General features: G+C 53.5%; 7 protein-coding genes across 7 annotated transcripts; 4 read left to right on the top strand and 3 right to left on the bottom strand.

Annotated features, from left to right (window-relative positions):
- Positions 1-783: 783 nt before the first annotated feature.
- PCL6 (PHO85 cyclin-6) lies at positions 784-2,270 on the top strand (the record flags this gene model as incomplete). Its single annotated transcript, XM_032023256.2, has 2 exons — positions 784-2,040; positions 2,094-2,270. The coding sequence occupies 2 exons, from the start codon at positions 784-786 to the stop codon at positions 2,268-2,270; spliced, it is 1,434 nt and encodes a 477-aa protein (XP_031879933.2).
- A 2,841-nt stretch (positions 2,271-5,111) lies between these two features.
- Positions 5,112-5,647, top strand: CGGC5_v000072 (uncharacterized protein; the record flags this gene model as incomplete). Its single annotated transcript, XM_032023254.1, has 2 exons — positions 5,112-5,481; positions 5,538-5,647. 2 exons carry the CDS (start codon positions 5,112-5,114, stop codon positions 5,645-5,647), a joined length of 480 nt encoding a protein of 159 aa, XP_031880011.1.
- Positions 5,648-6,119: 472 nt separating this feature from the next.
- Positions 6,120-7,300, bottom strand: CGGC5_v000071 (uncharacterized protein; the record flags this gene model as incomplete). The annotated part of the gene is made up of 3 exons (XM_032023253.1): positions 6,120-7,077; positions 7,146-7,188; positions 7,288-7,300. The coding sequence occupies 3 exons, from the start codon at positions 7,298-7,300 to the stop codon at positions 6,120-6,122; spliced, it is 1,014 nt and encodes a 337-aa protein (XP_031880012.1).
- Positions 7,301-9,206: 1,906 nt separating this feature from the next.
- On the top strand, positions 9,207-11,439 carry CGGC5_v000070 (uncharacterized protein; the record flags this gene model as incomplete). Its single annotated transcript, XM_066150628.1, has 4 exons — positions 9,207-9,552; positions 9,614-9,621; positions 9,684-10,426; positions 10,476-11,439. The coding sequence occupies 4 exons, from the start codon at positions 9,207-9,209 to the stop codon at positions 11,437-11,439; spliced, it is 2,061 nt and encodes a 686-aa protein (XP_066010008.1).
- A 510-nt stretch (positions 11,440-11,949) lies between these two features.
- Positions 11,950-12,350, bottom strand: CGGC5_v000069 (uncharacterized protein; the record flags this gene model as incomplete). Its single annotated transcript, XM_032023251.1, has 2 exons — positions 11,950-12,127; positions 12,178-12,350. 2 exons carry the CDS (start codon positions 12,348-12,350, stop codon positions 11,950-11,952), a joined length of 351 nt encoding a protein of 116 aa, XP_031880014.1.
- Positions 12,351-13,823: 1,473 nt separating this feature from the next.
- Tf2-9-5 (Transposon Tf2-9 polyprotein) lies at positions 13,824-20,386 on the bottom strand (the record flags this gene model as incomplete). Its single annotated transcript, XM_066150627.1, has 5 exons — positions 13,824-14,077; positions 14,135-17,535; positions 17,577-18,782; positions 19,394-19,563; positions 19,619-20,386. 5 exons carry the CDS (start codon positions 20,384-20,386, stop codon positions 13,824-13,826), a joined length of 5,799 nt encoding a protein of 1,932 aa, XP_066009804.1.
- Positions 20,387-21,216: 830 nt separating this feature from the next.
- asaB-1 (Hydroxylase/desaturase asaB) lies at positions 21,217-22,128 on the top strand (the record flags this gene model as incomplete). Its single annotated transcript, XM_032023247.1, has 2 exons — positions 21,217-21,536; positions 21,588-22,128. 2 exons carry the CDS (start codon positions 21,217-21,219, stop codon positions 22,126-22,128), a joined length of 861 nt encoding a protein of 286 aa, XP_031880017.1.
- Positions 22,129-22,135: the final 7 nt, after the last annotated feature.

The raw sequence follows: 22,135 nt of genomic DNA, 5'->3' as shown, positions 1-22,135 counted from the left end.
ACCGAGACACGCCGCTGGAATATCGCGTCGACTCTATCTCCTCGCCCCGTTACATCTATTCATACCATCTAGAATTATCGCCTGTCGACGGGCCCTCTCTCCACTCGTTGGACGACTTAGGTGAGTGCTTTCGCATTGTTCGCCCGCGCTGCGCTTCCTTCCTGTCCGTCACCTTCCCTGCCATTGCAATCGCACGTGGTTCCTTCCCTTATCGCCCTCTCCTTTTTCACGCACCCAAATGTGACGTCGATCGTACCTGCGCACGAGAATGTCGCCTGCTGGCTGGTTGGCAGCCGAAGCTCAATCATGTCGTCGGGCATGAGCCTTGTCTGCTCGACAGCTTCTTGGGCTGCCTTACGACCGTTGCTGCTCGCCTAACCTCCAAGTGGGCGCGCAACGGCCCTGGTCAATGTCCCGCCAGTCCTGCCCGACCAATCTGCGCCATCGCAGATAAGCCGTCGCTCGGGGACGATGACCCTTGCCTCACGGGTTCGTCATCGTACGAGTGCGACCATTGAACCAGCTTCGATTACTCGGTCGCCGCCGGCATTCGTAGTGACTGCTGGAGCCTTGGGCATCGTCACGCAACCGTCAACTCCTTCCAATCCAAATACCCAACCCACCATTGTCATCATGTCTTCCTTTCGCTCGCTCTCGCCGAAACCTTCCTTTTCTTCGTAATAACATTGTGGGCATGCAGTCTTGCTAACAAGAGTTCCGCCGCAGTTGCCGCTTCCAACACCTTTAATCGTAATTCAGTCCGTTCTGGAATAATACGATGCTATGGCTGCTGTGATCGGTGACTTCGTATCCGATCCCTCCCACTTCCATAACATGATCGCCGCCTCTGGCATTCAGCACCAACACTCGCACGATTCACACTACCGATCTGCCAGTCGTTCAAGAGACGCTACCCAAAGACGCCCTTCTGCGAGCCCTAGATACACAAACACTCCTCCCTCGCGTCAAAGACGCCCCGACTGGGATTCCGCCGAACCCCCGGAGAAGCACGCGCCGCCCAGTGCCGGAGCATCTCGCTTCCCCTCCCCCCCCTCGTCCTCCTCGCCTACTCGAGCGAGGCCTCAGCATGCCGAGAGCCCCGCATGCATGGCCACCGAATCTCGCGATAACAGCCATGCTGCTGCTGTAGCTGCACCTGAGAGCTCTACTCCGGCCGTGCGCCAAGACCAACAGCAGCCCTCCCCTGCCTCCGACGGCGACGCCATTGCCGCTCCCTCGTACCCCATGTCCAATACCTCTTCTCCCCGCCAGCAGCCTCAGGGCCAGACTACGATTCATGTGCGCGACTTGGCGCACATTCAAAGCCTTGCCAAGGCAGATATGGTTACGGGCAATGGGCCAGGGATACTGAACGATCCTCCCCTCCAACAGATGAAGTACGAGATCAGCGCCATGCCCATTGGCGATATTATCGAAATGGTGGCCGCTCTCCTTACAAAAATCACCACAACCAACGATCTGCAACACGATGCCATGCAGCGAAACGTGGCGCACCAACAGCAAGCCAGCCAGAATAACGAGTCAGGCAACGGCACTCCGATGAGCCCTCTCAGCACCTCGGTCCTTGCTTTCCATGGCAAGAATATCCCTGCCATCACCATCCTCAGCTATCTCTCCCGCATTCACAAGTACTGCCCCACCACGTACGAAGTCTTTTTGAGTTTATTAGTATACTTTGACCGTATGACGGAACGAGTCAACGCGATGGTGGTCAAACACGAGGAGGCCCGACGGCAGTCAACTTCCCAGTCAACCTCGCGTCCGCAGTCTGCAGACGTAGACATGAGAGACAGTGACGAGACGGACTCGGATCTCGCCGATGACGAGGACGTGAACGAAAAGACGGCGACTCCTACCGACGGAGGCATCGTTCCGCAGCCCACGCCTCCGGGAGCCTCCGGACCGGCGACATACTTTGTGGTTGACAGCTTTAATATCCACCGGCTAATTATTGCGGGCGTAACTTGTGCGAGCAAGTTCTTTTCGGACGTATTCTACACCAACTCTAGATACGCAAAGGTATGTTAACGTCAGTTTCGACGCAATATGACCCCATCTCTGACAGCTTACAGGTCGGCGGGCTTCCTTTGGCCGAGCTCAATCACCTTGAGCTGCAGTTTCTATTGTTGAACGACTTCCGACTTGCGGTCCCCGTTGAAGACCTGGAGGCGTATGCAACCATGTTGGTGGAGTTTTACGCACGGGAAGTGGTAGCACAGCGATCACGACCTGCTGGTGGCGATTCTTAGAGCACCTGCTGCAATATGACGAGATTGATACCCTGATATACACCATGATTTTGGGAAGACACGGTCTGCCGGATACATCGACATACAAAGATCGTTTCCGAGTAGCATCGGGTAGAGTATGTTGGCTCTTGCCCCTCGCGGGATACCACTAGCAGGGGCGTGAGAGGCTTTGCAGGGTCCGGAGCGTTGGGGTCTTGGGAGTGCATTCGTCGACGCACAACTTCCCCTGCCCCGGAGTTTGGTACGCTGTCGAGCGGACATTGGAAATCCAAGGGGTGATGTGCGGCATGTTTGTGTTATGGATTGATACCCGGATAGAAGTGTCGGGTTCGCGGGGACTTTACACCGGGCACGAAGACCTGATTTGAAGGGGCGACCCTTCCTGGGAAGCGTGTTTTGCGCGAGTGGACGGCAATGAGGAGGGACAAGGGCTGGCTGACTGGTATTTGATGGTTGGAAATGGATACTCTCCGTGCTAGACTTTTACGTGCATACTTGGGCCGAGGCGTCTGGTGTTCCGAGACTGACATAGATGGCGAGCATAATGATATGTCCTGAGTGTTTGCGAATTGATGGCTGTGCTGTGAGTTCCTCGTGATGTAGACAGAGTAGACAATCCGTAGGCCTGATTGGGACGCTGCCTCTAGGGGGGTTAAGTTTGCAGTGCAGAGAACGGTGAGGTTGACCGACTTTTCGCTGCTGACATGTGTGTGGCGACGTGCGTATCTGTCTGTCTTGATCCGAAATACCGCAGGATAATACGGTGTTGGCGGACTTGATTGCCTCGGGGTGGGTTAAGAATGCAGTGAATACGCTGGCCACAATTGTGCGAGAGCCTTTCCTGCATTCCTGACCACGGCGGTCGCACTGCATCAATTGCCCAGTTGTTAGCTTCAGACACTCTTTAGCACAGTCTGCCCGTCTATCTGCCAGATGCTAGGTAGCCCGCCACGTGCCCGCCTTTGAGGCAATTTCCACCAACCACGGCTCAGGCATAAGGCCGCACACTCATGTCTCACCGTGTAGATAAAATTCATCGTATGTTTCTAGACATGCTGCGTATGCAAGTATTTTGTGAATGTTTGTAAGTCACCTAGGCGATTCTGCGGCACTACAGTCAGGACATCGAGCCGGAAACGGGTGAAAGGCTCGAAGTAACGTACCTCCTGTGTGAGTGTAGACATCAGTTGCCCTAGAAGGGCCAAAGTCCGGCCAAGGAAACAGGCACCAGTTGTGGGCGGACCGAAACAATCAACGAAACAACCCACTTAGACATATGGACACATACTACGAACACGATGACCAATTAGTATGCAGACGTGATGAAAACAAACAGAACCCCAGCTGCAGATCTTCAACTCTCTTCAGAAATGGAATTGGTAGAACGGGTGGTTCCGGAGACTTGTCTCATGGAATCGACGTCTGCGGCATCCAATGTGAGACCATCGCGCCGAGCCGCAATTTACCCCACGGGGAGGTCGATCACAACGTTCTCTGAGACAAGGCACTTTAGACTTCTGAGAATGGCAGACCACTCACATGCGTTCCATCGTAGTCATACCATGAGGGCTTCCATTTAAGAAAGAACTGGGTACCGTTCTCCACTCACCGAGTTTCATGCCACCAGGGACTTTGACTGAAGATAACATAGGCATCAGAATCATTCTGGTCGATATCCTGGTCATAAGCCAAAAGATAATACAACGACTTCGTATGCCTTATTCCGTCTGTTTGACGACTGAAGTAGAAAGCGAGACACTAAAGGACGTCGTCGCCAAGCAAGTTAGATGGAAAAGCCTACTCTATGGGGCTATTAATTAAACATTCACAGTTGGATCATTATGGGGTTTATTGAAAGTTCAAAACTCCCGCTGTTCTTTCTTGCGAGTATGAGGGCTTTGGGAAAGCATTCCAGATTCAGTCAATTGTCGCTGGCCGTGACCACAGAAATTCAGGTCATATGACAGAAATTCTGAACGGCAAGAGCTAGCAAGATCAGAGCAATAATTCGTAAAGAAGCGTTGCATTTTATTTGCACTACAGAGTGCCTCGAAACCGTTGCTCGTCCCACGTCGCCATGTCCATATCTAATTAGTGCTTTTAGAGGTAGTAATGTAGTTCTGAGGTTTACATCCAACTAGATGATCTGTCTCTCGCAACGCTTGGCTGGAGACTAATACCCCGCCACAGCTGACATCTATTCGACCGATCGACATGTCAATTTCCAAGCCCTGATACTCCTTCATTATCAGTTTGTCTTAGAGAGCGTGACTGTTTAGTGCAATTCATGAATGTTACCAGCATCCACACGCCCATTATTGGAGAATTTCAGTACGGCCAAGATTTCCAGTTCACATTTACAACAAGTTTCTACCAAATCTAGCAAGTTGCCAGCTTTCCTTAGTATACCTGCAGCAAGGCACAATACCTGCTGGTTGAGAGATACTCTGGTTGAAGTAATGCGCATAGATGTCATATCCACGACTTCTGTTTACCCATTCCGGATGAACCATTGAGTTAACAACGGCGTTGCTTACGAACGTCCACATGAGAACGTGAGGCAGATTTCAACGCCTCGGGCGACGAGAAAAATTGCCAAGTGATCGAAAGCAGCATGTCCTGGGCATGTCAGCCCATATCCCTCATCCAGGCTATCTGAAGACGATGATAGGGTTTCCGAGTATCTGTGAGACGAAAGATAACCGCCGCTCCAATCTCAACTATAAATTCCGCAGGCTTCTTGCCCATCTCCTTCTGAGTTCTCTCACTTCCAACCCAGACGCAGTCGAACAAGTCGAGCAAACCAGATACTTCACCACCAACAGCAAATTCCCATTCAAAATGCTCTTCACCAACATCGCCCCCGCCGCTCTTGCCATCTTCGCCGTCCTGCCGCCCTCTTCTCTCGCAAGACCCGCCCCTGAGGCCGTCGGCGTCGAGGTCCCAGTGGCCGAAGTCGCGGCTCGAGCTCCCGAAGACATCGTGGCACGAGAAATCGATGAACTTCCCACCCGGGAAGTCAAAGAAGTCGAAGCCAGAGACTTGGAGGATCTCGAAGCCCGCCAGGCCAACACTGTGACTTTGCAGCTCTTCGGCACCAACACGTGCAACTCGGGCTCCGGCGGGCCCCATCGAACCTACGACCGCAACCAGTGTGTCACGCTTGCGGCTCACACTCGTGGAATAAATCTTATCCGCGGCCCTTGCTTCAGTAAGCCATCTTGCCGAGGAGTAGTCTGTGAGAAGATGCTGACAACTGGGGAACAGTCTATACTTACGAGGACGGAACTTGTGGCAAGAACCCGAGGACCTTCAAGGGTGGATTCTGTCTCAACACTCAGACGCAGCCTCGGTGGTCTTTCAGGGTGGTGTGTTAGATGGAATCATGGGAAAGCCTGGTCACATCTAAGGGTAGTATTCTCCCTGGTGGTGACAGCTGTACGGATGGTTTCCTTTCTCCAAGGTTGCTGAGTCTGTCAGCTCAGCACCTATCGTTCATTTTTCGCAAACGACTCAGCTCAGATGGCCATCACGCATTCATTTCACCTAGCAGAAAATCCAACACACTCATTCCATCACATTTATGGAGAACCGTGCTTGTAATGTGCCTTGAGTAACGATGGCCCTACAGGCCCGATGAGATCTATGAGCAGCGCGTCTGAAGCAAAGGCCACGGAGTCTGTCAACAAACTATTTCTGCGCGGCAAGCGAATCCATGTTCAGAGGAACGGCTGGTAGTTCCATCTTGAAGGCCTCTTGGCCTCTATGCCTCCTGTACATTCCACCAAGAGCGTCATATCCCAGTTGCCTTTCCAACCCCTCTTAGCCAGATTGGATGACGTGCTAGCCCTAGATGCTAGGGCAGTCGATGTTAGACTGGTCGATGCCGAAGTAGTAAAGTCCCTCCTCATGATTTCCGTAATGAATCCACTTGTACTCTTGGCGATAGTGAACATCACGAAGATGAAATCGAGTTTCATCTTCTCTGGATCGCACGAGACCGCACCGGTTACATGGGAATCGCTTCTGGCCGCTGCTGGTGTGGAAAGGAGCTGCAGGAGGCCTGTATGCCATTCGGGAGAGAGGATAGGTCACGCCGGGAGGGGCTCCGGCCGGAGGTCCAGGGATGGGGAGCGGCTCCGGAGGGTTGGGCCGGTCAATGCCGCTACTGCCCACGTGGCAGCCGCGAGTGCCGATGCGGTGCCGGCGGCGGCGGCTGTAGATGGGATGTCCCCGGTAAGCGACGGTGTTGGCTGGGGCGGCGTTGACAGGAGCGGCGTTGACAGGAGGGGCATTAGCGAGCGCAGTGTTGGTAGAGACGGCGTTCATGTTCACAGACGCGGTGCCGGTAGGGGCAGTGGTCATAGCAGCAACTGGGGCGTTGAGGGTGAGGTTGTTGCTAGGAGCAGCATTCGTAGAACCGGTCGAATGAAAGTAACCATGAGTGCCCGAGGAGGCGCTGTTGGCAGAGGGGGAGGCAAATACTCCAGGCTGGCTTGTGTTGTTGTTGCCGGCGATGTAACTGGGAACGCTCGCGCCCACGACAGGGTAGGGAAAGGGTGTGGGGACTGATCCGGTAGGCTGGGGGTCAGAAGAGGTCGAGGAGATCTCAGAATTGACGTGATAACGAAGCAACTGGTAGAGAGCACGGTCGTCCTCGTCGATGGTGTTGTCGCCGGCGGTGTTGCTTCCTTGGTCCTGATAGGCGATGGGAGAAGGCGAGGCAGCCGAGTCGGAGACGGCATGACCCTGGTCGACCGCGTCGTCGCTTTTGACAAGAGGACCCTCCGGATACGCCAACTTGGGCCTGCAAGGAAGTCAGTCCAGGGAACAAGGAGGGCATGTATGTAAGCGATAGGGGCTCACGGGACGTACTGCACGGTGCCCTCCATGCTGCTTCGATCTTGGAGGTAGGAGTCTACTTTCACAGTTAGCACCGGCTACATGCTCGGGGTAGATGAAGTCATGGAACGCGGAATTCCACGCCAGTATTTATGAGGATTCATGAAGCACTTACCGCTGTCGTCCATGGTTGATTTGCTGTGCTCCAAAGTAGCCTGGAGGTCTGAGGTTGTGGTGTCGCTAGCAAGAAACAGCAAAGCTGGCGATGGTGAGAAGAAGAAAAATCTCGAGGGAGGCAGGGTTTTCTGGAATTTTGAAATTGTTTCGTTTGTGCCCTTGATTATGTCGTCGAGGGCAGGCTTCTGAGGTGTTGTGCGGCTGGTGAGCAGACTGCGGCTTTGATGCTGCCCACCAGCCGAGTTCCATGGCGTATCCGCTTGGAGATAGCATTATTCAAGTCTTTGATGAGTATTCCTTCTGTGAGACCGCTGTTTCTAGCGTGCAACTGAATCAATCTTCTTTTCACGAGGTCATCAATGAATACTTCTGCAGGATGTATGTGTTTATCTTCCGGCAAAGCTTGGAAGAAACGAGGCATTTCCACTGTCCTTGGAAATTGAATCGATTATCTGAAACAATGAAGCAACATATTTCGTCTCTCAGTCCAGGGACTTACAGCTTATCGTCTATGATACATTACATCCAGGCAATTACCAATCTCTGTTGCCTAAGGACTTACTCTTTACGTTGTCCGTGTCATCGGAAGCCTTGATGGGCGATGTGGAATTTTGGTAGTAGAAATCATCGCACATCTTTCACTGATTCTTGGCGAACAGGCCGCCAACAGAAGCTTCCGGACCGGGCCGGAGGTAGTCCGGAATGGCGGTGGGTCTTTGCCGAGACACGGAGCGAATGGCCGGTCTCTCGGATCCTGCAGAACAATCGGAGGCGTCCATGTGCCCCACCATCCTAAACGGGCAAGACATAACCTAACTGCCTAGTAATGGGCGGGCTGGTCTTGGAAGACGGGCCCCTCGGCTTCCAGAATGCAGGTGTCTCTCCACATAAGATTTTACGTACAGGCAACCAACATGCAAGGTTGGAAGGCTCGTGATGGTGAAACATGTGCTGATGTGAAGGCAAGTCGGATAAAACCGGTCAGCTGCGGCCAAGCAGGCTTAGCAGGGACCAATGGGCCATGTAGCAGCCAAGATGACAAGCTAACCCCGGCTTCGGCACGTTCTAGCCGCACCTTACCATCGAATCTTGTCCAAATGACGTCAGTTTCCAATGCCAGCTGGATGGTGCTTGCGACGCTTTGTTGATCGCGAGCTTGGGCTCTTTTTTTCTGAGGTGCTCTCTGTGTGTCGCGGGCTTTTTCTTCTTTTCTCTCAGCTGGCTGGCTGACTGCTAGCCGGCCTGTCATAACCTTAGACCCCCCCTCCCCTCACCTCTGCTCCCAGCCCCTCACCTATCATCTCTCTTAACCCCCCTGGTTGCCTCCCCAGCCAACACGCGCCTCTTCTTTTAGGTAGATGCAATCTCTGCAATCTTTTCTCATCTTACCTTACCGTCCTACAACCACGTCACTGTTGACATTGGAGACCTTACTTCAAAGACGAATCATCCTTACTGCCAGACAAACGCCCGCCACTGAATCACTTGCTTCTAGGTTTTGTCCGTCGCACAATTAAGCCACAGCTCCCCTCATCTTATCAGCCAGCTCCCTGAAAGCGGAAAACACGGGCCAGATGCCAAGCTTTCTGGTCCACTGAAGACATCATTGGCACGCGGCATTCCCAGCCCAGCAAGGTTACCACCCCCAGAACCGATCTGCGGTCTTGGCAACGGCCACGACAGCGCTGCACTGCAGGGTCTCTACAGGATCTCCCGCCGCTATCTATTTTTTCCCCTTCGTCCATCGGCTTTTTCTTCAGATCTCGCCAGTCTAGCCAACCGCCAGGGTCCTCTTCAAGCCATCTGTTTTGGCGCCCGATCTTGAGAGACAACACGCATCAGCCACGACGCCTGCTTTGACCTCGGAAACCAAACAAGCTTATTTCCGCCCCCATCGCCTCTCGCTGTCAGCGGAAAATGTCGGCCGCGGAAGAGCAAAGGCCCAACGGGCATCCACACTCTGACGGCCCGTCTGATGGGCCTGGCATCTCTAATGCGACCGCACCTCTTGAGCAGAGCAGTGAGCCTCACGTGTCGGCTCAGGCTCCTGAGCAACAGCCGAACGGTCATGCTCCGAACGGCTATGCGCCGAATGGCTCAGCAACCGACAGCCCGACGACGAACGGCCATCTACCGAATGGCACGTCGGACGCGACAGACGCCAACGGCCATGCGGCAAATGGCACCGCATTGGACGGCACGTCTCTGGAAGCAGCCGGTCCGTCTGCAATAGCTACTGAGGGCAATGACCCGTCAGCAAACGGTGGGCCCTCAACTCAAGGGGACGGGTTGCCGCGACAGAAGGAGGGGGCTCTCGAGGACAGAATCGAGAGTAAGCAGAATCCCAATGCTGACCCCCACGAGAAGCCGCATCATCGCTCCAGCAATCTTAAGGAACTCTATGCCGAGAGCAAAGAGAAGGTCAAGGACAAGACCCAACCTTCTGGCGGCTTCGACAAGACCCCCCTCCCAGATGCGCCTCCCGGGTACACCGTGCGATTCATCTTCCACAAAGCCTCGAACCTGCCTGCTGCAGACCTGGGCACCAGATCGTCGGACCCCTACATCCACGTCACACTCAAGGCAGCTGTCCCCAAGCGCCACAAAGAGGACCCAGACCTGACGCATCGCACAAAGACGGAGAGAACGACGACCGAGCCCGTGTGGAACGACGAGTGGGTTGTCGCTAACATTCCTTCCGATGGTTTCATCATCAAGTGCCGGCTCTACGATGAAGATTACCCCGACCACGATGACCGTCTCGGCAATGTCACTGTCCGCGTCCCGTATGTGGGATTGGACTGGAAGGGCTACCCGCAACCTGGCCAAGAGTTCATCGCGAAGAAGCGCATGGGTAGCAAGCGCGCGTACTTCTTCAAGGCCATCACCAGCCACTTTGACCCTAACGTAGACATGTCGCCGAGGCTATGGATTAGCATGGAAGTCTTGGGAAAGTCGAATCCTCCTCACGCGCAGATGTACACCGTGGGCCCCACGAGCTACTTCAAGCACTTCAGTCCCATGATCGGACGCCTCACCGGTGTCAAGGTCAACAGGGATGAGAACGAGGATGCTCGGTCCGATCAACTCTTCGATGAGGACGAAAACAAGGGCAAAAAGAAGACGACCAAATACGAGTAGGTTCATCATCTGTTCTATCGCCGGACGTGGTTTCTAACTCTCTAGCTTCCAATCGAATGAGATGCAGCTCTCAGGTCCAGTGCCACCTGAGCTCTACCACCGTTATGTTGAGTTCAGGCCCATGATCGGCCTCATGTTCGCGAAGAGTGGCTTGCGAGGCAGGATCCTCAACAAGGCCTTGCACAAGCAACACAACCGTGTCTACAACTTCGACAGCTCGACCGAGTACGGCGTCTTCAAAGCACGATCCAAGGAGGCAGCTCTCCAGTTCCTCAAGATGGTCCACTTCGACGAAGGAGGCCGCATCTTCACATACGTTTTGACCCTCGACGGCATGTTCCGCTTCACGGAAACCGGAAAGGAATTCAGCATCGACATGCTTAGCAAGCACACCATGCACAGCGACGTTGAAACCTACATCGCCTGCTCAGGCGAGTTCTTCGTCCGCCGGCTCGAAAAGCCGGATGCCTCGGAGGACCCCGAGCCTAAAGAGAAGACACACCCCTCAGACGAGCTGCCCGGCGGCCCTCCGAATGGCCACCCCCCGCACAACCCCGCTCACTACCAGCTCACCATCGACAACGACTCCGGCACCTACCGACCCGACAAGTCCATCCTCCCGAAGCTCAAGGAGTTCCTCGAGGCCAACTTCCCTGGCATGGGCATCGTCGTGATGCATTGCGAGGACGAGAAGCTGCAGAAGATGAAGAAGGAGCAGGTCGAGATCAAGAAGAAGGAGGGCAGAATGGTGAACATGGTGCTCAACCGCAGCCCCAGCTCCAGCTCTCTCAGCTCGGGCGAGAGCGAGTTGGATTCAATGGAGGGTGCGGGGGAGCATGGGCACAAGAGCACCACGCAAAAGGCTCTGGACGCCATCGAAGACCCCAAGAGTATCAAGAAGCTTTTCGGGCACGGGCACGAAGGAGGCGAGAGTTCTGCTGCGCCACCTCCTCCTGTGGCAGCGGCACCTCCCGCCCAAACGCAAGCGGCCGTGGCAGCGGCAAAATAACAAGAGAGGATAGATTGGATCTGGAGGCTTCGGATGATATGCTGTTACGGCCTATTTTTGATACCTTTTTGATTTTTCGTTGTTTTTGGAAACCTGGCGTTCATTGGATATTTACCTTCACCCTCTTTAATGCTAGTACTTGGATCAGACGCAGGCAAGTCTGCTGGATCGACTATAATTGATTTGCTCAACCTATCAATAACAAGGAAATACCAACGTGAAGCAAGTGTGTCCCCAAGCCTTATAGTTCCATCTCACCGACTTAACGGAACAGCTCCCGCAGCTCAAGTCCGTCGCTGCCTGCCCCTCCATGGCCATCCTCCACCGCTCCCACCCGGACGCGGGAAGTCCGAAGCCATGTTGGTCTCCTTCTGTCGATCACCAAAGTAGGTGTTGGCAGGGAACTTGTTCTGGCTGACACAGTTGGGGTTGCACTTGTCAAGGGGCCCGGATTTGCCACGAGTGAGGTCGAGCACGTAGGTATCGTCCTTGCAGTCCGGAAGGACTTTGTCATGCCGCCCAGGTCAGCTTTTCCACCGCCGAATTCAAGATGTCCTCCCTCGAAGAGAGGACGGAGGAGAAGAGAGGCTTACCCTTGAGGTCGTTGAAGGGGATAGTGTTCAGGTAGCAGTCCTTGAACTGGGTCGAATAAGCCGTGTACAGGCCGTTGTAATTCCAGTACCAGTTCCTGTCCGCCTTAGCAAGAAAGCCATGATGGGCGTCAAGTGAGAGACGAACTTGTTGGTGTTGTCGGCTGCGCAGCCCATCATGATGAGGGCACCTGCGGGACCTGTCTTGACGACCTCAGAGTTGGCGTCTGGGCAGCAGTACGTCTTGACATTTGCTGTAGCCGTGCAGTTGAGAGAGGCAAGAGCGCCAGAAACCACAGAAAGAACCAAAATGTACTTCATGTTGGGGATTGATTGCGAGAATATCTGCGGTTGAGTATGTTGTGTTTAACTTGCTGTCGGAAGGTTTCAGTCCTAAATCGGCAGTGATGGGGATCACTTATATAGTTCCAACTCATCACTCAGTCCCTCTCATTGTCCCATTAACGCTTTTCCATACCTTCACCACCATCAAGCCGTTCGAAATCGCCAACGGAAGCCCCTCCTGCAAACCGACCTGGGCGCTGTCGAACTGCCGAGTTGTGGAGATTTAGCCTATTGAGCTCAACCAAATCGAGCGCAACACGCATCCGTCTTGGAAAATGCGGAGAAGGTGTTATTCGTGTAATAGGAAATCGCAATACGAATTTGGAAGATTTATAAATTGGCACATGCCAAGACGGTTGCAACACAGCTGGCCGGATATTTTGACAGGTATCATCTGCCGTCGCTTGAGAGCCAATCATCGATTGTTCAATGGTGCCTTTTCGACGTCTTGTGGTCGGAGAGGGGATGTTTGGGAGGAGCCTGTCAGTTGTATGAACTGATTCAAACAAATTGGACTCCGGCTATTTTTGTCTCAATGAATAAGGGGCTGTGCAGTATTCCAACAGAGGTTCCCAAAGCTCATAGGTCCGGACCAGAGGAAATACTGTCGAAATATCGCCCATGATCCTGAGGGCAGGCTGAATTAACGAAAAACTAGTACAGGTATCAACGAAAGAGGGGCGCGGTATCTAAGTGGAAGATTATTGGTAATAACATGAGCCGATCATGCCAGCAGATACTGTTAGCGACTCAACTATCCATCTGTCAAACGTAAGGCGGAAGATGCCTTCATATCTAAATAGTCGATGCATTGCACATCCGACCTACTGTCTCTGCTCCGATTGTGTATCCCGACGTTCTTCATCACCCATCAATGCAACGTTTGGGATAAACCAGCATCCTCCAAGGCAAAGGACCATCAGCGGTACAAGCATGACGAAGACCATGTGGACGCCCCTCATCTTGGCATCCAAAATTGCCTGTTCCCAACCATGAGAGTCGACATCTCCACGCTGCCATGTTCCGCCAGTTACACTTGATCGAATAGACTCAGGCAGATCTGCCGGCAGCGCTGACTTCATTACCGAGTATTGAACTGCCGTTGAGAGAGCCATTCCGACCACGGATCCAAGCATACGCATGAGATTTCTCGTAGAAGTCGCAACAGCGCGATCCTCGGGCTTTGAGAGTGCCTGGAGGGCCACCAGGGCTGGCTGGTGGACGATGTAAGGGGCTGGCCCCTAGGCTTGTTCAACGTAGAGGTGCCGTCGATTGACTATTCTAAGCTGAAGAAGGAAGAAAGGACTTTACAGGGATAGGCACCTAACAGCGGTGAAGCAGGCCGGGTTAGGCGGCGTACTGCGGCAGAATAGTGGGTCCAACGGAGCCGGATCTCGGTAACTGCTCCGGCGAAGCCGGAGATATCAATCCGGGCTCTAGCCCGTGACATCACCCCCCCGCTCCCCTCCGGCGGCGCGCCCGCGGCGCTAAGGCTGGGTCTCCATCGTGCTCCATCGCAGAGCCATAACGGCGTTCGTAAGCCTCCATTGCTTCTGTCCCCTGGAGCGTCTCGACAGGCTCCCAGGTCCTCTCTGTATATCCTTCCCACTTAACCAGAACTTCGCGGCGTCGCCCGCGCCCTCGACGCTTCCAGGTAGCAGCGTCGATACTCTCTACACTCCAGGTCTCTTCGCCTTCATCGTCTATAATTGGTGGCGGCTGCTCGTCATCTAACGTTTGACCAGGTAAGGGGTCGTTACCTGCGCGCTTCAGGATATCCACATGGAAGCGTGGGTATATGGCTGCTGGTACATCAAGCTCTACCACGTATGGTGAGATGACTTTCGTAACTGTGTACTTGTGGTGTAACCAATCCAGTTTCTTGCAAGGCCTAGGGGATCTGTAATGCCCCATGTGAAGCCAGACTTTGTCGCCTACTTCTAGTCTCTCTGTAGGCTGGCGCTTCCTATTAGCCAGCTCCTCGTAGCGTTGCTGTGTTGAGGCGAGGGTCGATTGGGCCATATCCATCACATCTTGAAGCCTTGTTACCAACTTGCGGGCTTGGCCCTCACGGGTGCCTTCAGAGCTTGCTGGGTCTGCTTCCTTGACCTTAATAGGCTCTGGGTTGTATCCATGCTCTAGGAAGAAGCTACTCATCCCAATAGCGCTATTATCGCGGCTACAAAGCGCTAGCTGAGCTGCTGGAAGGTTACATGCCCAGTCCTTCTGTGAGTAGGTGACGTAGTTACGTAGGTAGGCCTGGATCTCCTGGTTCATCCTCTCTGGGCCTCCATCAGTCTGCGGGTGGTAGGCAGTGCTAAGCCGCTGCTCTATTCCTAACAGCTTACAGAACTGCCGCCAAAAGCGGCTTGTCCAGTTACTTCCCCTATCGCTCACAATCGATGTAGGGACGCCGTGGAAGCGGAAGTGGCAGCTCAGGAATCGTTCAGCGCAGGCTTCGGCTTCCATACTTTGCATAGCTTCGAGGGTTACGCCTTTACCTAGCCGGTCGATAATTACCCAAAGGAACCTCTCGTTCTTATCTGTAGGGGGTAGATCTGTGATGAAATCCATAGCAAGATCGCTCCGTATACGCTGTGGTATCGGCAGTGGCTTTAGGAGTCCCTTGCGGCGTTCTCTCCAGATATGACTTCGCCCACAACCATCGCAGTTACGGCAGAAACGCCGTACTAACTGCGACTGGCCAGGCCAGTAGAAGCGTCTGCTGACTAGCGCGAGGGTATTATCTCTACCAGGGTGGCCACTAAGCACTGAGTCGTGGATACTTTGGACGATACGAGTACGTAGCGTGTTCGCCTCCCTATCCAGGTCTTCGCTACCTGGTACCCAGATCCGATCTCTGAATAGCAGTCGGTTACCGTTATCGATCTCGCACTCAGCAATCTGAACCTTTAGCTTGAGGCTAGGTGGGAAGCTTCTTTCTCGTTGTTTCACAGCAGTATAGGCCCGCTGGTAGACTTCGTCTCCTGCTTGGGTCTGATCCCAGAGCTGCTGTAGTTCTTTATCGTCGGTAAATACAAGCATCGCTGGTGCTACCTCTACACGTCGTGTACGCGTTGAGGGAAGGGCTACTTCGGGAAGAAGCTGGAGAATCCGGCCTTGTTCGCGCTCGTCTTCTAGGGACGTAGGTACGTCTTGTTCACGTCTAGAGAGTGCGTCTGGCACTACCGCTTCGCTTCCTGGGCGGTACTGTATCTCAAAGTTATACTGAGATAGCTCCTCTGCCCATCGGCTTTGTCGTTCCGTGAGCTTCTGTTTCTGCATAAAGTACTTGAGGTTCCTATGGTCGGATAGGATCTTAAAGCTCTCAACGCTCTGTAGCTCTGCCCTCCATTCTCGCAGGCAGCTCATAATAGCTAACATCTCCTTATCGTGGATTGGGTAGTTGAACTGGGCGGCATTCAGCCGCTGCGAGTGGTATGCTACTGCGTGACGTCTTCCGTGCTCGTCTTCTTGCGATAGTACTCCCCCAAGAGCGAAGCCTGAGCAGTCAGCCTCAACGTAGGTTGTAAGCTCAGGGTCTAGTTGGTGTAAGACAGGCTTTGCTGCAAAGATCCTTTTTAGCTCTTGGAATGCTGCTTCTTGTTCCTCACCCCAGCAGAATGGGGCACCCTTCTTCGTAAGGGCTATAAGGGGCCCAGCGATGTTTGAGTACGCTGGGATAAAGATCCGGTAGTAGTTTGCAAATCCTAAAAAGCTCCGGACTCCTTTAACTGTCTTTGGCGCAGCCCATTCCTTAATTGCTCTTAATTTCTCAGGGTCGCAGGAGATGCCTATACCAGCTGTAACAATAAACCCAAGATACTTAACGGTCTTCACAGAAAACGCGCACTTATGCGGGTCCAGCCGGAGGCCAGCATCAGCTAACTTGCGGAGGACTAGCCGGACCTTCGCTTCGTGGTCCTTTTGTGACCCATTTGAGTAGATCAGTACGTCGTCCATATACGCCGTCGCAAAGTCGTCAAGGTATTCTCGAAGTACGCCATTAATATACCGCTGGAACGTGGCGGGGGCTCCTGTGAGGCCAAAGGGGACGACTAGCCACTCGAATAGTCCATATCTGGTCCGAAATGCTGTCTTATGCTCCTCCCCTTCTGCAATTCTAATCTTATGGAACGCTGCTACTACGTCCAGTTTCGTAAACCACCTTGCAGCGCTAATAGTCCGTAGTGTTTCCCGAATCAAGGGGAGGGGGTATCGGTCGCGCTTAGTGAGTTCGTTGAGGGCGCGGTAGTCAACACAAAAGCGTATCCCTCCTCCTGGTTTCCGTACGAACAGTACTGGGGCTGATGCTTCGGAGCTGCTAGCGCGGATGAAGCCCTTGTCTAGTAGGTCTCGCAGGGTCTTCCGGAGGACGAGGAGCTCTTCTCGTGACATCCCATAGAGCGGGCCCCATGGTAGTACAGCCTCGTTGCCCTTACTGTCCTGCTTGATAGGGATCTCGTGGTCGACCCCGGGGCGATGTGGTGGGAGGTTAGCAGCCTCATCGGGTTGGAATAGCTCGCGAAATTCAGCTAGAACAGCTGGCGGAAGGAGAGCCTTAAGGTCTGCTTTCTCTGTCTTCTTCGCGAGGGCTTTCTGTATGTCTGCCAGGCTAATAGCCCGCACTTCATATGCTGCAGTTTCTCCAGTTTGTCGTTGCGCCCTCTTGTAGAGCGTTGTAAAGGGGGCTCCTGGGAGGAGTCGAGCAGTTCTAATCTGGCGTATTCGTTCTGGCTCTTCCTCGCCTTTCAGTCGTAAGTCTACACCACCTCTCCTATGACGTATCTGTTGCGCAGAAGCGTCATATACGACGCAGTTCCGTTCCATCCACGGTTTCCCAAGGAAGAGGTCATCCCCAAGACCGCGGACAGTATACGCAAAGATCTTCTCATCATAGCCACATAGCTCTAGGTTAAAGACAACTACACCTGTCGCTTTCGTGGCGCCTGTAGCGTCGCTGAAGCTGCCTAGTATCCGCTCTGAGCGGTCTACTATTGGTAGGCGCAGCCTGCGGGCGAGGTCATGGTCGACAAGGGCGTATAGGTCGCACCCAGTGTCTACCAGGGCGTCTGCTTGAGTGCCCTTATGTATGCGGGCAGTGATCACTGCTGATTTGCTGCTCATGCGATGCTTGAACTGCTTCCATTCGATGATATCACTAGGCTTTGCCTCCAACGCCCGACTTTGCGTTGGAGTTACTCTTTTCCCGAGCTCTCTTCAGCCTCAGAGCTTCCCAGCTCCTCTGTGGCACTATCGTTGCTGCTCTCTTCTGACTTCTTGGCTTTCTTGACCTTCTTGATCTTCTTTGGCCCTGGACGCTTTGGCTTAGTGCACCGTGTAGCGATATGGCCGATGTTGTTACAGTTATAGCAACGCCGACTATCCTTCTGCGGTTGTTCACTACCCTCGGACTCAGACGAGGAGGAGTAGCGTCTGCGGCGCTGCGGTTCCGGAGCTCCCTTCTTGTTCCTCGCGCGGCTTACGCCAGTCATCACCACATCACCATCGTTGTCGTGGTGCCTGCTTGCTTCGGGGGCTCTAGGGTAGTACGAGCTGCTTCTGCGCGTTGTAGCTGGAAGCCTCTCCAGCCTTGCGGCTACGTCTTGTACCCGCATGAGCCATCCATGGTAGTTATCGACCGGAAGGTCGACAGTAACGAGGGCTCGTTGGAGCCGCGTACTAAGTGCTCCCTCGAGGAGGGTTATCTTCGCCTGGTCTGCCCAACTAGCCCCCCCAGCTTCTGACAATACTCTCTCGTATCGGGGAAGAAAGGAGGCGAGGGATTGGTCGTCCCGCTGACGGATCGTTCGCAGCGTAGCAGCTGCGCGGGAGGCAGCACTTGGGTCTTTGTACGTACGGTCCAAGTACCTCATGAACTCAGAGGGGTCTCGCTCGCCCCCGGGGCCTCCGGCGGCGTAGAAAGTAGCAACAACTTGCTGAGGGTCAACGTCGAGTCGTGAGTTGATATAGTACCAAACCTCGGCGTTACCCCCCATAAGTCCTGCATCTAGGGTTGTCTTATCGCGCATTTGCTGAGACCACGCTGGGTAGTCTTTGCGCCTTCCCGTGAACTTCGGGGGATTCGGTAGGGGCTTTCTCCGCCCTTCGGCTACCATTACTGTATCGTCACTCGGAGCCTGTATAGTCGTATCGGCTGTGGACGGGGTCGGTACGCTACTCGTAAGCGGCGTAGGGGTTGCTCTATCCGGTGACATAAGCCCATTCAGAGCTGTCAAGAGCTGCGTCATCTGGGCCGTCTGCTGGGCCATTTGGTCCTGAAGAGGACGTATGCTTGCGTTAACCGCTTCGTTGATCCGGCGGTCAATCTCGGCGTTCATCGCGTCGTTTGCGCTACCCTCTGGCGAATCCATCGTGTCGCTCTCGTGAGGTTTCGCGTAGCGTCTTCTGTTGTTGAGCTTAGAATATGTAAGGGGCTGGCCCCTAGGCTTGTTCAACGTAGAGGTGCCGTCGATTGACTATTCTAAGCTGAAGAAGGAAGAAAGGACTTTACAGGGATAGGCACCTAACAGCGGTGAAGCAGGCCGGGTTAGGCGGCGTACTGCGGCAGAATAGTGGGTCCAACGGAGCCGGATCTCGGTAACTGCTCCGGCGAAGCCGGAGATATCAATCCGGGCTCTAGCCCGTGACAGACGAAACCTATTCCGGTTCCTTCAATGAGAAGAACCGTTACGTAGACACTAATGGAAGTCGTGCGCGAAAAGACGAGTTTCAAACCCGATCCGAGGGTCCATAAACCCATGCCGATGAATAAGATTGGTGCGTATCTAAGCGCTTGTTGTTAAAACGTTCAAGTGTTTTCAATTCAAACCTCCTACCTCGCGGATTTACTCATGATTGGACCCGATGCCACCCCAGCAGCACTGTGAATCAGCAGAAGAGGCAGAGTAAGAGACGCACTCCTCAACGGGCTGTACCCGCGGACTTCCTGGAAATAGATGGGGAGAAAGTAAAGGTTTACCTGCCAGACGCAGTCATACAAAGCGCTCTGAACGTACATGACTGCCGTCGATCTCTTGCCAAATAGACGGAGCGGGATCAACGGTATTTTGGCCACTGACTTCTCAATGACGGCGAATATGATGAAGAAGAAGCCACCTAAAATGAGCATTGTGATCACATGCTCGCTGTGCCAAGGCCAGATACTTCCTCCTGAGTTAAGAGGGATCTACAGCTTATCAGCACAGACATTGGTGAATCAAGGTGACCTGGAAAGCAATTACCAATAGGAGAAGCACTCCTGCCATTGCGGCACCCAGACCGTACCAATCGATCTTGGCCAGTTTCTCACGCCAACTTCCAGCGACGGGTTTTAGCGGAAGGTAAAGCCAGATGGTTGTTGCACACGCCGCGGCGAGGATAGGAGGAACCCAAAATATCCATCTCCAAGCCTCAACGCCGCCCGTTTCGCCCTTGCGCAACATGCTGGCTGCGATGAAAGGACCGGTGCTGGCGCCGAGGCCTATTGACGCGCTCAGCATGCCCTGATACTTTCCACGGTCTTTCAAGCTGACTAGATCGCTGACTGTGATCTGAACCAGTGAGCTTATTCCTCCGCCGCCGACACCGCTAAGCGCTCGGCAGACATACAGCCATAACGGAGTGCGAGCAAAGCCGCAAAGGAGATCGCCGCCCACGAGAAAGCCAACGCACACGAGCAAGACGGGTTTGCGGCCAAAGATATCAGACAGGCGTCCGTACAGAGATTGGAAGGCGGTCTGTCCCATGAGGTAAGCTGTTCCTGCCCATGTGATGCTATTACCTGCACCAAGGGATCGAGCAATGGCTGGGAGCGCTGTCGCGACGGAGTTGATGTCGAGTGTTTGGATGGAGTAAATGGCTGCCAGGCAGATATAAGCGGACATCAAGCGACCAAAGGGTAGTCTCGAGGATTGATCGACGATGTCAGTCTTGGTTGATCGCTGCGCAAGCTCATTCGATTCTGCTGGAGGCACATTGATGACACCAAGCTCGATGGTACCCTCAGACATAATACGGCTCTCTAAGACTGGTGTTCCTGATATGATAACTCTGCCTTGAGTATCTGGGGACGCTCTTGGCGTCTCATATTGACTTGACGTATCCATTTTCACAGAGGCGCAAGAAAACTCCAAAAGGCGTTCTTGCCGCAACAAACTTGACGTTGGTGAGGCGGTTGCGGGGAAATGTCACGCCAATTCCCTGCGTCTCAATTACCTCGGAAATATCCGAGCGGACAATCCTACATCCGGTCTTCAAGACCTGGGCGTAATCATGAGATTGAACCAATCGCACGCTTGATGTGAATACATCGCACACCACTTCCTGCTGTATTGGAGCATTAGGCCGACCACGAAATGATCTTGTGTGTAGCCATAGAAGCTATGGGAACTTGGAATCCTCCATAAATCTCCGAAACCTCGTGGGACTTTTCAAAGTTGCTATCGACATAGCTGTCGATTCGAAAATTGAGCTTGAGAGCAATGAAGGTGACGACTCCATACATGCCCGCCACGTGTGCCACGTGTGAAAGAGTCGACTATTGTCCTCATGAGACGGGATGAGGCCATCTGATGATTATCTGCGTGCCGTGCATGCGGCTTTCAGACTGTCTTCTATGAGGTGCAAGGTTGTCCCGGCTGATGGGCTACGATGATTGGAGCGGCCTCTTGCCTAATCGGGCTTCCTTCGTCAAAGTCCCATCTTCTGGAGGCCCCCTATGTACTTCCCTTCTTCTGCCTACATTCCCAAAGCATAGAATTAAGTTCCTGTCAAACTTTTAAACTTTACCACTGAAGTTATCTCGCGCTGCACTGATTGCTGGGATGCGACTCGGACAGTCATGGCAACCTCCGATGAAAAGGTAGCAAAATCGTCATCGGGTGTCCCACGCAACGTCCGGACCACGATCAACTACTACCAGGACCCCGGAGATGGGACTGAGCATGCACCTAGCATCGCGGGGAAGAGAAGCACCTTTGTCCATCCGTCTATCGACTTTGAGACTGTCGTGGCCGACATCACTGGAAGCGAAGACAAATACACGCTCGACAGCCATGGCTTCCAACTACATCGCCATGTCAGCCAAGAGAAAGAGTTTATCGACGACCAGAAAATCAAGGATCTGTATTATCCAGAGATAGAACAACTACTCTTTGAAGTGTAAGCACTCTATCAACGTATTCTCGTAGAAAGTGTACTAACACCGTCTAGCACTGGGGCGAGCCGTATTTGCATCTTTGATCACACAATCCGAAGACCGAATCCCACAGCTGCTAGCTCGGACGACGAAAGACGGCCCGTCAAGCGCGCCCATATCGACCAATCTGAATGGGCGTCGGAAAATCAGGTCAGACGACATCTGGGAGAAGACGGCCCGAGACTTTTGAAGTCCCGATTCCAACTCATCAATGTTTGGAGGCCGATTAAAACCATCTACAAGGACCCTCTTGCGGTTTGCGACTCTCACTCGGTGCCAGACAAAGACATTGTTCCGGTCAAGTTGATTTATCCCGATTGGGTGGGAGAACCGTGTACAATTTTGCCGAACAAGGCGCATAGGTGGTACTACAAAAGCCAGCAGACGCCAGAGGAGGTCATGTTCATCAAGTGCTACGACTGGAAGACGGATGGGCGGGCGAGAAGGGTTCCACATGCAGCATTTACAGATCCCGAAATGGAGGATCGAGAGCCGAGACATAGCATTGAAGTGAGAGCGCTGGTTTTCCACGAGGGAGATGTTAGCAGGGCATAAATTAGCT

This window comes from Colletotrichum fructicola (genome assembly GCF_000319635.2).
Source record: "Colletotrichum fructicola Nara gc5 chromosome Unknown KSG_Nara_v1_contig01, whole genome shotgun sequence".
NCBI lineage: Eukaryota > Fungi > Ascomycota > Sordariomycetes > Glomerellales > Glomerellaceae > Colletotrichum > Colletotrichum fructicola.
Note: the sequence above shows the minus strand (reverse complement) of the source record. Positions and strands in the feature narration are given on the sequence as shown.